Below are 13,585 nucleotides of genomic sequence, written 5' to 3'. Positions count from 1 at the left end.
CGATGCTGCACACTTGGTGGACTTTTGCCTCCATCCTTTTCTTTACATCCAACCTTTAAATCCATCACAATGTCCACATATTTTTCTCCTTCTAATCGTGAGAGGTCAGCCACTAACGTGGTAGGAGCCCACATAATGCCATGACTTCATACACAGTACACACCTCCAAGCTGAGCCTTTGGGCCTGTGGAGGCACATTTAAACATCTTAAAATGTAGAACTAAATTCACATGACTTGAGGTATGGCTAAAACAAAGTAAACAATGCGGTGAGGAGAAAAAAATGCAAAGGAGATCCACATGCTACCAGACAGGCTATCAAAATGTTTATAAACCATCAACAGCAATAAACTGACTGCTTGTGGCACGTTAATTAAAATAATAGAAGTAAGAAAATATGTTCAATGTAGAGGTACCTTAAAAAAAGTTTATAAAATATTTTATCTGCATCAAAATATTCTTTGGAAAACAAAAATAAAAATGTATCATGTATGTTCTTTCAGGTTGATCTGTAAAAAAATCAGAAAAATACATAGTCCAGGCCACCGAACATTCTAACAATGCAGAATGCTAAACATCGGTTCATCACGAAACCTTTATACCTTAATGAATCGAAGACCATGGATCGCTACAGAGAATCCCACTTCTGTTTCTATTTAACATTTCTTAAAAGCAGTTTTGTTCCAGTCAAAGTGAAGCCAATAACCTGACTTCCACACGTGTAAGCATAGTGGAGGGACACAGTGTCCCAAAGTTTCCTTCAGGGCTCCGATGACGCCTGCAAACCGTCCTGAGGTGGAGGAGTGGTTTTCCAAGGCCCAGGTGAGCATCATCCAAAGCGAAACTTCAGTCTGTACTTAACTGGACGGGTACTTCTGCGAGGTGGTGACAGGGGGACCTTTGGTTTCACGGGGTTGGGTGGCTTTTTCTTCTCTGGAACAGTGACCGTGAAGGAAAGTTCGGGTTGCTCTGACTGCTTGAACCTAGGCAGGAAATGGGTGGAGACATGCTGGGGTTTGACCCGTGGACTGCAGCCTCGCTTGGCTTTCCCTCTTTTGTTCAGGGCCACATACCACTCCCGCCCTGTCTTTTCAGTTCTGTGGATTGCTGACGCATAGGTGTTGTAGCTGTTTTCTTGAAATCTCTCCCTGAACTTACAGTCATCTGTAAATTTGGCCTAGAGGGAGGAAAAAGAGGAAATTTAAGCTGTGACAATATTTCAGCATACAGTAGATATGACTTTTCGAAAACCCAAAAATTAAATGAATCTAGGCCCCTCCTATTCTATTCCCTTTTATAAAGATATATGTTTCTTTTAAAGTGAGAGAGAGAGAGAGAGAGAGAGAGAGAGAGAGAGAGAGAGAGAGAGAGAAGAGAGAGAGAGAGAGAGAATGTGTACACACACATATGTTGGTGGGGGGTGTTTCTATATTTCTACTTTGTAACATTATTTTTTATTCATTATGTTTAGGTGATTACTGTCATCGTTTACACAAATACTTGGAAATACTGAATTTAAGCATTATGAACTCTCACTTTGACACCTATAAATACTGTTCCTCTTTTTAAAATACTTTGAAAATTATGTCTATAATTTAACATAAGATTTTTCCTTCTAAGTTATCAAAAAAAAAAAAAAAGAACAATATTACTAAGAAACAGTTGCCCAATAAAACATACATTTGTGTTTGCAGAGGGCCACGCTCCCACCAGGGACGTAGTTAGAACAGTCACATGATTCTTTTGAAACAGACATATATTTTCAGTGTTATCAGTCTGAGTCTTGATGCCAAGAGAGAGGTGGCATATGGCTCTACTAATATTGCATATGTTAGAGTTCTTTAGGAAAAAAAATACACCTTCACATATGTGCTTCAAGAAAGTACATCTGATGCCAGGAAGAAAAAAAGTCATTGGCGTCATTACCAACATTTCACCTGCGTCTCATACACCCCCACAGTCAAGCTACCTTCGAAATGCACAGAAAGCTTGAAGGGCTGAGGTCTATCAACGTGCAGCTTATAAGAGGAAATGTGGCCTCAGCGTGCATGGTGTACAATAACGTCAGTGGAGGTGGTAGGCAAGAGCTCAGGAAAACCCCATGAAAGCCAACATGCTGGCTGTGTCACATAAGGACGGTGAGGAGGTATGTGAGTGAGGAATAAACTCCAGGGAACTTGAATATGTGTTTAGACACAGTGAACATGTGTAAACAATGCAGTATGACGGGGCGGGGGGTGGGGGGGGAGGGCGGATATATAGTGAAAAGGACAAGGGATGGGACCACAAAGAGATTGTTAGCTAAACTGAGAAATCTGGGGTGGGGTGGGGGCGGAATATGATGGAGGGGCTGCACAGGTGTGCATCAGTGTTCCTACCCTTGGTATTGCCGACTGAGCTCTTACCCTTCAGCGCCTATGCAGAAGCCCTGCCTATGTGACTACCGTGAGAAGCAACACATTTCCTAGGGTGAAGATCTAGCCTTCCCATCAAACATAAAAGAGCCCCAAACCATGAATGGCTTATGAGTTCCTGTACTGGTTCAGTCTACCAGGATTCACAAGTTCAGAGAGTCCCTTTTGCACAGAGCTGCTGGGTTTGAGAGTAACTGGTGGTTCCCCCCCACCTCCCACTACGGTATGCTTCTGTGTAGGAAACATTCTGCTCCTCGCCTTTTTCTAATAATACCAACCTTCTCTCTGTAATGCAGATCGCGCACTGAAATCTGAAAGTCTGGACCTTGCAAGGAAATCTACAGGAATCAACTATTGACACCTCCATAAACAATTTTTTAAAATTCCGCAAATTGGAAGACACAGCCGATAGCAGAGTATTTCCAACATATTTGTTTATGTATAACAGATACTCCCATGTTCACTTTTGTTTTTTGGGTGAGGGGAGCGGTTTGAGACAGGATAACTCTGTGTAGCCCCTGGCTGTCCTGGAACCAGCTCTGTAGACCAGGCTGGCCTAGAACTCACAGAGATCTGCCGCCTGCCATTTTCCCACAGTACTAGTAGAACTCCGCATTGGGTCTGCTGGGATGGAAGCAGATATGTTACAGAACTACCCCTATGCGTGATATTACCTCTCCTCGTCTTTTAACTCCCAAACTGCTAGACTGAGTCTGCAACAAGCGTGCTGTGATGACCTTTATAAATGTTCTACATTATTTGCTCCCAGTTTTTATCAGAGACTTTTATTTTACAAACCCAGTTTAATTTTTTCTATCGCTATTTAAAAGGCTTTCCCTCTTATATAAATAAACTTAGTAAGGATTTTAATACTTTTTGTGAGATAGAGTCTTACTATGCACCCTTGCTGGCCTATAACTCTCTATGCAGACCTGTCTGGCCTCAAAATCATAGAAGTCAAACAGGTTCCGTCTCCTAACAGTTTTGTTGTTCTTGGTTGATTGTTTCGTTTTTGGTTTTGATTTTTATTTTATGCTCTTTTGAGACAGGGTCTCTCTACATGGCCCTTGCTGTCTTGAAACTCACTATATGGACCAGGCTGCCTTGAAGTCATGGAGATCTACCTCCCAAAGGCTGGGATTAAAGACATGAGCCACTACATCTGGCTTCCAGTGCAGTTTAAAATAAAAGTGTTGACCATCTTAGCTGCTTGTGGCTCCATAAAAGGATGAGTGTTTTTTGATTTCATTAGAAAGAATAACAGGCCAGAGCTGCAGGTGCATCAGCATCAGACTCTTGGCCTGTATGAGGAGCTGGGTTTAATCTTTAGCATCTCAAACAATAAAACCCTCTTTATTTTTCAACGTTGTCATACAACAAAGGCACACACAGACATGTCAAGGTGTTTTGTTTTGTTTTGTTTTGGGTGGGAGATGGACAGACAATCTAAACCCATAAAAGCACAAAATCAAAAGCCAAACGAAGCAATATGAGACAAAAATAAAATCTACATCTGTGCCCTTGAGTTCATTTTGTGTTGGTATCTACTGCTGGGCATGGGGCCTGCCTTCAATGTGGTTTGTACACCAATGAGGCTCCACTGGAGAAAACTAACTCTTTTTTGCAAGTGAACTGTCAGTTGTAGAGAGTTTATTGGTGAGGGATAGGAGCCCATGTCTTTCTCTCAGTGCTGGGCCCTGTCAGGTCTGAACCTATGCTTAGTTCATGTGTACATCAGTCCTATTGTGTCTGGGAGACACTGGTTTCTGGCTGCGATCGAGCATCTCTGGTTCTAACAGTCTTTCTGTCCCCTCTTCTGCATAGTTCCTTGAGCCCTGAGAGGAAGGGATTGATGAAGGCATTCTAGTTATGACCGAGTGATTCTATGGTAATTTTTATTCTCATATTACAATCTCCTTTAAATTAAAGGACGTTTTCTAATAAAGTCTATAGTTTTTAACTGATGGGCATGCATTATTTCCCTTGAGGGGGGGAAAGTGAAGTTGGCATACATGCTTTCGTTTATCGAAGGTATGATATGGACTGGCAAATCAAATGATAAATAAGCCATTGAAATCGAGATGCATAACTTCAGTGTCCAACCACTGTCTGTCACTAGAGTAACAAATCTCAGATCTCTGTCTTTGCTGAACAGGGTGACACATGCCTGTAACCTCAGCACCAGGAGGCCAAGGCAAAAGAATGGCCAAAAGTTCAATAAGACTGTGTATGAACAAACAAATGAATAAATAAATACATAAATAAAAGACAAATTTATCCCTATCTTTGTTTCAAATACACCTTTTAAGTGATTTGATAGATAGCTGTTGCTGACTGTGTGGCTAATGCTATTTGCTGCTTCTACAGAGAAAATCTATAAAGGCACATAAGCCCTTCCGATCTTCCTTAACGAAGTAAATTTTCTGTGTTTTTCTCTTTAATCTCCTCCTTATCATACCAAAGCAAGTTACAGTCAAGAGGCCCTGAGTTGAGCATGAAAGTGAAATATTCAAATCAACTAATCTATTGTAGTTTACTATTCTTACCAAAACAAGGAAAACTTAAACAATATGTTTACTTGAATATTTAAATCACTATACAAAGGAGGGGACACCCCAATAATGAAAGCAAGATTTTTTTTTGTCAGATATTGTGCTATTAGCTATGGCTACCTAATTGTTGACAGAGGGATCAAGAAAACCCATTCAACAAACAGTACTGGAAAAACTGACCTCTCCCTGCAGAAGACTTAAATTAGAAACACGTATCTCATGGTGTGCAGAAACAATGTGAAGTGGGGCAAAGAGCTCAACTTGAAAGCGCAAAGTGCTGAAACTACCAGAGGAAAACGATAGGGAACGTATTTCAGGTTATAGCTCCTAGCAAGAACTTTCTGACCGCGACTCCAGCAGCACAGGGCAGACCCCAAGAATCAATGAGTGGAATCATATGATATCGGAAGGTTTGTATACACAGAGAAAACTATCAGAGAGCCCACAGGATGGGAGAAAGTCTTTAGCTCTGGTGCAGACAGAGCTGGTTTCTAGAGCACACAGAGAACTGTAAGAATCAAACACCAAGAAAACAAAACGGCCAGTTGAGAAGTGGGTATGAACAGGCAAGTCTCCAAAAAAGAAACACAAATGACCAATATGTATTTTTATAAAGCACTCAGCATCAACCAGCCATCAGGGAAACTGCAAATTAAAATTACTCTGAGTTATATTTCATCCCAGTCAGCATGGCAAGATCAAGAAATCAAATTTCAGCAGATGACGGTACGCACCGAGGAAGGGGGAACATTTTTATACATGACCAATGGGCCTGTAAACTAGTGAAGACACTGTAAAGATGTATATGGTATTACCATAGGACCCAGTTATACCACGCTGGGCATGTACAGAAACCATGTTTATTGCTCATTATTCACAAGAGGAAGAAAGTGCACCCAGCCTGGATGACTGTCCACCGAAGAACGGACAGCGAAAATGTGGTACGCACAGAGGGGGATTTTATTCTGCTGTAAAGACTAATGAAATCATTGAAGTTTCAAAAATGTGGTGGAGAGTATTATATGAAGTGAGGTAAGTGACACACAGATGAACATCACATGTTCTCCTGAATCTTGCGGTGTTGTTACTAATACGTGTGAGAGGTAGGAGCAGGTACAAACTATGAAATTAGGAAGGAGACCAGAAGAGGAGGAAGGGGGGAGGGGTTAAAGAACGTGAGTGTAGGAGCAAATTTGAGACTATGGGACTATGAGATTACGGCTATGGGAATTCACAGATGACTGCAAGGAAGGGATCAGGAAGATTGAGAGAAAGGAAAAAGAAAAGGAGTAACAAGTTGCATTTGAAAGCACTGAAACCTAATACTTTGTAGGTTAATTTAAAAGCTAACTAGCTCACTAACTAAATAAACAAATAGTAATTGTACTGTTTGGTGCTTTTTAAAGGTTCTTGCCACACACCTGTAATCCCCGCACTGGGAAACCTGAAGCCAAGGATCTCTAGTTCCAGGCGAGGGCTATGCAAATACCAACACTCAAAATGCACAACTATGGATGAAAATGCAGTGCCCAAAAGAGGTGTCAACTGGAAAGAATTTGGATAGGTGGTGCATAACACGTGGGGTCTATAAGGCATTTAATCTAATTATTTATTTTACTATTTTCATTGATCGGCGTATTTCTCCTAAAATTATAAATTTAAGGAACAATTAACTTAACCCAAATAATTAAAATGTTATTATACACTGCAATGAGACGCATATCGGTCAAATGGTGCTTTAAACAATTCTGAGCCACACAGATCTCTTTCAGTAATGCTGGCTTCCCACCTCTACTTCTACCAGCGTTGCCGCCAGAGCAGGTTCCAGAAGCATACACTATGTGCATAGCTGTGTCCAGATGCAGGGCAACGTGTGCTTTCCAAAGAAGCCTCTCTTTACCCTTCACCATGTAAAAGTCATGTAGAGGTCCCTGGTAGCCCTGCTGTGCTACTCCAGCGGGCCATTGTTTCTGCTTGACACTGAGCATTTTACCATTGGGGGTAACAGCAACTATTCTAGTAAATAAACTGCACTGGCAAGTGCCAACCGTGAGATCTCTCCTCTTGCAGGAATTGCCTTTAACTAAAACAACAACAACAACAATCCAATAGTAGATTTATATTTTAGCTCTACGTAACCTCAGAGAGTTGGTACATTTTACACAAATATTTAAGTGGATTAAAAATAAACAGCTTAAAGGACATCAATATGACTTTTTAAAAAAGTTAATAATTTAGCGGATTTAAAATACCTATCCCCCACCTCCCCTCCCCCCTCCCCCCGACTTTATCTCTAGAGATTCTATTTCGGTCAGTGTGAGAGGGGAGCTTGGACTTGAATCACCAGCTGCGTGCTAGACGGTAGTGATGGTGCCGAGGGAGGCTCATACATGGAGAAGAGGGGTAGAAAATATGTGTTTTATTTCTGGTGCCTTTAATAGCCCTGTAAAAGTGTGCTACTCCGTATCCAGTGATTAGCTTACATTATTTACCTCCTGCAGTAATTAAGATACTATCATTTGGCCTTAAGTCAGAAGAGTAAAGACACGGCACAACTAAAGTCCTGCATTTTCAAGTACCAGGTTGGGGGTGTGGCTCTCACCTCCCCCTCCTCCCCCTCCTCCCTGTCCTCCCTGTCCTCCCCGTCCTCCCTCTCCTCCTCCTCTTCTGACTGAGGCCATAGTTCTTTTGGGACCATCTTCTCCCTTTGTGTAGCTTTACTCCCCCTGAAGCTCTTCCATCTTTCATCACTGATAAACACGAAGTGCTGTCCCTTACAGAAAACAAGATTAAAGTCAGATACAGGAATTACTTGCAAAGGAGGAGCTCCCAAATTCATCTAGATCCCAAATGATGGGCCCTTTCCTTTTTCCATACACGCGAGAAGCTATTCCAAAGGGTGTTTCCATACATATAACCCATGGCCTTGACTGGAAGAATGGGCCGACCGTACTGAGTCGTTTTTCTAAGTAGTAATGACAAGTATTGTTCAAGTCTCTCTATTTCCTCTTTTAGTACACACACTGAGCTACGGGGGCTGCTTGCTGGCTCCTCCCCGCACCCCCCCCCCTCCGCACCAGACGTCCGGACTCTTCTTCTAGGCTAGCCAGCTGGCACCCTCTGAACCCAGGAAAGGAGAATATGCTAGTCCTCACTCAGGGCTGATCAGCACACATTCCAAGCCTGTTTCGTAAACTCTGCAATTAGCTTTCCTTCCAAACATGATCCTCTAAAATCCTGAGACAAGAAAATAACCATTTGACCACATGCCTTTCTCTGTGTAGTTAAGCCAACACATTTTCCCCAATATGTAGCAAGGTATCATGCATATTTCATGAAAAGATCGAAGCACATAGGATACTCAACTTTTCCAAAATTGGAAAAAAAATTTTTTTAGGGTTCAAAATATTAAAATGGACTGTAGGGCCCCAAAAGAGCTACATGATTATGACATCAGGAAATCCCCGCCTCTGTGACAGTGTGAGCTTGGAAATCTTTAAAATTGACTCCTTGGCAAAAGGAAAACCTAGCAGATAAGAGGCTATTGTGCGTGTAGTAAGTGTGGTGCCAGGGAGCCAGGGCTAATACAAGGAGGATCTGAGCTGCTCTAAATGATGGAAGAATCACAGCTACTTGACCTTGAAATCAGAAGGAAAGATTGGATGTCTTCAAGCAGCAGCCAGAAGACACGTTCTGGAAGAGTTGTTTAAATAGGGAGTGATAATAGTTTCCAGGCACTACACCAAGTGTTCTGTACATATTATCTCATGTTCATAGCCACTACGGCAGGCAGTCACTATAATTTTCCTATTTGTTCCACCTATGAAAGCAAAACCAAAACAAAACAAAAACAGAAATATTAAGTAAAATGACAGAAGTGTGGAGTGGAATTTGGCTCTGAGTGGTCTGTGTGCTTAAGTGCACACCCAAAGAGATTCATGCTCACACCTGAGCCATGGAAGGAAAATCCAAACAGGTCCTCTGGGGCCTTTCCATAAGAACCCCAAACCTGAAGTGGGGGCTTTCCACGAGGACCCCAAACCTAAAGGAGGACCCTGAACATCTGTCTCTGAAAGACAGAGAAGGGTACATGGAGGAGAAAATGCCTCCATCCAGAAAATGTTGAGACAGAGAATAGCAGCTACAGCAGTGACGCTGCCTAACCCAGCTGGCTCTCTAGAGCAATTACTGACCCCATCCTCCATAACTCCTGACACATGTTCACAAAGAGACCATACACTTTCAGCAGCTCGTAACACTCTTTTTCTCTCTCATCACACACACACACACACACACACACACACACACACACACACACACACACACACACAGAGAGAGAGAGAGAGAGAGAGAGAGAGAGAGAGAGAGAGAGAGAGAGAGAGAGAGAGAGAGATTTTAGTGAATATGGAGGTGGGGAAGATCTGAGAAGAGTTGAGAGAAGTAAATCCCATAATCAGACTATATTGTATAAAAAATATTCTCAATTAAAGTTTTTCTTTAAAAAAGCGAGAGTGCTGAGAATCTCACACAGTAGGAATGTGGCTATCTTTTGCATTTGGAATGTGTGAATGATTTTGAGGAGAGGTGCATGCAGATGAGGGGATGGCGTGAGAGCTTGCAGAGCCACCTGTCCACTCGATGTTCAGGTAAAACTCGTATTGTGAAATTAACAAGCAGAACAATTAGGTCAGCACCTGCATCACCTCATCCATACTCTTCAGAGAGCCACCGCTTTACTGTGCCGTCTTTGTCTACACAGAAACCAAGCAGTTCTTCTCTGTTTGGAAGTTTGACTTGAGAGGGGTTCCCTAAGCAACACAACATCGCACAGAATAACAACATAGTTGTCTGTGTAAAGCTCGGTGGCAGACGCATCCCCTCCTCTGTAGGACCAGAATAAGTTATGTTCTGAATCCCAGGGAAGGAGGAAAGGTAGAAACTGATTTACCACTTTACTCGTCTAGTCTAGAATTTCCTTCTTCTTTGCTTGTTAATAGTGTATTATAAATGGCTCTTAATGATCTTCCACAGTGTTGTCTTTTACCTATGGTGTGAGAATCTTACTAAACCAGGCATGTAATTCCTATAAGCACATGAAAACATTGTAATTTGTTCCTGAACACAATGCTTTCTCTTAAACTAACTTGTACTTACAAAGCATTTGTATATTTAAAGAAGAAATTTGAAGAGGATACAGTTTTCCTTCAATCACATAACTATGTAACCTTTAGGAAAATAACTAAACATCTCAGACTCCTTTCTTGCCTCAATGTCTGATGAGACAATATGAAGGGAAAGGTCTTTTACAGAACTGTGAAAGTACATCACCCTTGCCTGGTGACAAAGTTAAGCTCTATTGGCAGAAGTGGACTCAAATGGGCAATTTACTGTAGGGGGATTACTTTCCTTAGAGCTACCTGGATACTTAACACCTCTGGTTCACTTTCACTTTGGACGAGGAAGCTGAAATGTTCTCTTTAATGCCACCGCAATATTATTAATATAAAGCCACTCACAAACTAAGCATTACTAAGTGTGTGTAAGTGGCTTAGGTGATAATATGACTTTGTAAATACAAAACCAAGTCAAGTCAACACACTGAAAGCTATAAGAATGTTTTTAATGTATTCAACTACAGTGAAAACAGGAAAGAAACCAGCTGGGCATAAAGCCGATAATTGCTATGATTAATGTTATTTCTAAACTCGACTTCTTTAAAAATAAATCACTTCATAATTTAATTAGGTTTCCATCTAGAGGGGAAAAAAGTGCTAATAAAAGCTCAGATAAGAAAATGTTGGTTTGGACATCATCGTGGGGCTTAATTTTTTTTTATCTATGGTTCAGCTCAAAGTCACTTTGAGACTTTTATATCAAAGAGCCCCAATGAGTGACAAGAGCAAGCCTTGCTTTGTACTGTTTAGAAATCGTTATTCCATGAAATGACTTTAGCCTGCCACGAGGAGAAAGAATAACAGATGCCGTTTTTGTGTTATCTGCATTATTCCCACCAGTCATCCTTAGACATTTGGGTCAAATTTCTAGAAATTAGTTACTTGCATTTGACAGAGGAATCATGTATCCTAACCTCTCAGTTTGACCCTTCTAATTGGCATCCATTTATAATACTTTGCTTTCTGGGGCAATTATCCTCTTTCTGGCCCGAGTTTCATCCATTTTATATGCACTAGTGCATGGATGAGAATATTTTTAATGTTAAGATTTTTCATCCCACAAACGAACCCGTAAGAGGTGATCTCTGTACTTGTCTTGTACCTTATGATGCTGAGAGTTTGAAGGTTTTACCTTAAAGTGGGTCAAAGAAATGGTTTCTTTGTTTTCTAACCTGGATGTGGATTTTTACTGATCAAATATTACTCTTAACTAAATGAGGTGTCTGACTTTTTTGCACGGTGATAAATAATTTTTCCCTTTAAATACGTGAAATGTTACTTTTAGTTATTCAGTTATAGCATTCATTCTTAAAAAACCGTGTTAGTCCTTGCCAGAGTACAAACAACGCAGAAATGAAGGAAATTTCTTTTATGATTATTGAAATTACTGACTAAAGAGTTTAACAAATGCTTTTCATTAATCTTAGACTACAGTGGCTTGCTACATTTTCATTGTGTGGCGTTTACTGCATGTAACAGTGCACACTGTTTAGTGAACACTGACAAGGTGCCAAGTGCTGCCGAATGCCTCTTATGCCCTGTCTCACTAACTCCCAAATACCCATGCTGTTCTTCAAAAGCCACTCATTTAGGTGCAAAGAAAAGGAATTTGTAAAAGTTTTATGTATAGCAATGAGTGGAATTCTGACTGGACTCTTAAAGCAAGAGGCTAAGAAGTCAGTGTCCATCGACTTCACTATTAAATTAGGCTTTTTACATGCTTTGAATATTTCAAAAAAATTAACTATTCATTTACTATTAATTAAAGGACCAACTTTCAGGAATAACTGCCTCTTGAATTTATTAGTGTGAAAAATCAAATATATCACAAAAACCCTCTAAATGCACGTATACTAGCACAAGTAAACAGAACCTGGATGTAATAAAAGCTAAAAAACAAATAACTTTGAAACTGATCGCAAACTGTGTAAGCTCTCTGAAGCAATCTTTGGAGTGCAAGATTAGTAGATTAGTGTCATTTGACTTGACAAAAATATAAGGCAGAAACTCCCCTTGTTTGTCAAGCGCAATTTCTTTCTATGAGGTGAGAAGCTGTGTAGTCTCCATTTTGTCTTTTTCTTACATGGATATATATATATGGTATTATTTAGACCCAAATGTGAAATCATGAAAAACCTGCAAAACCAAATAAGAACTCCTTTATCTATTAAATACACATACCACCAAATAAACATGTATAGTTTATTTGATGCACTAGACTCGCTCGCTGTTGTGACGACGAGTCTCACCCACCCCAGCCTTTCTAGAAAACTAGCAATGGCAACCAGTGTGCAAAGGCTGCTTCCAAGTGCATTTATCCTTTACAGTCTTGAAAGTTCTATTTATTTTCAAGACAGTGAAATGTTCAAATGATTACTGACAGACACATACACAATGGTTTATACATACGTATAACTTTAACAACAAAAAAATCAAGTTCCTTAAGCAAATTGTCTATCTTATCTACTAATTTTGAAAAAAAAAAAAAAACAAATCACTTTACTTTGTTGCAAATGTTACCTCTGGAGCACCTTTAACAAACACAAAGTGGTTCTACTTACACTTGCATGGAGTTTTCCTTTTTTTGACATCGCTAAAAATTTGTTGCTGAAAACTCCTCGTATTCCTACAATCCCCTGAGACACAGCAAATATTTCCAAAATACCTAGGATGACAAAAATCCCAAAATAAAACACAGACTCTTCTACACAGAACTGTGAAGAATTCAATGTCTACATCCTCTGTTCTCGGGCTTTACTACTGAGATTAAACAAAAGAACATGTAATGACATTTTGTGACATCCGCTAGGTTAAAGAGTGCCTAGCATCCAAGAGGACACTCAGAATTGACTTATTTTGGGATTCAGAAATTTTATTCTACAATCTCAGTTAATTCCGTGCTTGCATATGGGAAATTGTTTTTAGTAAATTTGACAACAGAGTCTTTTCAAAGGTGTTGAAATATATCTTACATAAAATAAATCCTTCTCTTCAAATCATTATAATTTGAGAACTTAAGTAAATACATGCCATACTCAGTCCTTTAAAACCGTAAAAACCACACTGAAGATACTGAAAACATCGTAAATCACATTGCATCCATGAATTGTTTGATGAATTATGTTTTGAGAAATATTGAATTTTAAGTCGTTTCCTAGAAAAACGTAATGATTTGCAATGTTGTGAATGTCTATGCAGTCTGTACATTAGGCCAGTGTGCCTTCATCTCCTACAATCATTCCAGAAACTGTGTGTGCTGAGTCTAGGCACTGTCCACTGCAATGCATGCAGGGTTTCATAAGATCAGATGTGTACTCTGCACACGATTAGATAGCACGCCTGTTATTAACATCAAAGTCATAAGAGACTTTATACAAACGAATAAGGACAATTCTTTTAATTATACACATGAAGTTGTTAAAAATACAGAAATGAGTAATATAGTT

General features: G+C 40.1%; 1 protein-coding gene across 2 annotated transcripts in view; it reads right to left on the bottom strand.

Moving 5' to 3' along the window:
* Window positions 1-623: 623 nt before the first annotated feature.
* Fgf5 (fibroblast growth factor 5) overlaps window positions 624-13,585 on the bottom strand; it is a 20,536-nt gene continuing 7,574 nt past the window's right edge. The window contains exons 2-3 of one of the 2 annotated variants that reach the window (XM_051170765.1): window positions 12,701-12,804; window positions 624-1,176 (exon numbers count right to left, since the gene is read on the bottom strand). In XM_051170765.1, the coding sequence (XP_051026722.1) occupies window positions 829-1,176; window positions 12,701-12,804 (452 nt within the window). In that variant the 3' untranslated portion in view covers window positions 624-828. The remainder of the gene's footprint in view (window positions 1,177-12,700; window positions 12,805-13,585) is intronic. The other variant, XM_051170766.1, reaches the window with a different exon arrangement.

Source organism: Acomys russatus, chromosome 28 (assembly GCF_903995435.1).
Source record: "Acomys russatus chromosome 28, mAcoRus1.1, whole genome shotgun sequence".
In the NCBI taxonomy this organism is placed as follows: Eukaryota; Metazoa; Chordata; class Mammalia; order Rodentia; family Muridae; genus Acomys; species Acomys russatus.
This window is presented reverse-complemented; position numbering and strand designations above follow the sequence as displayed.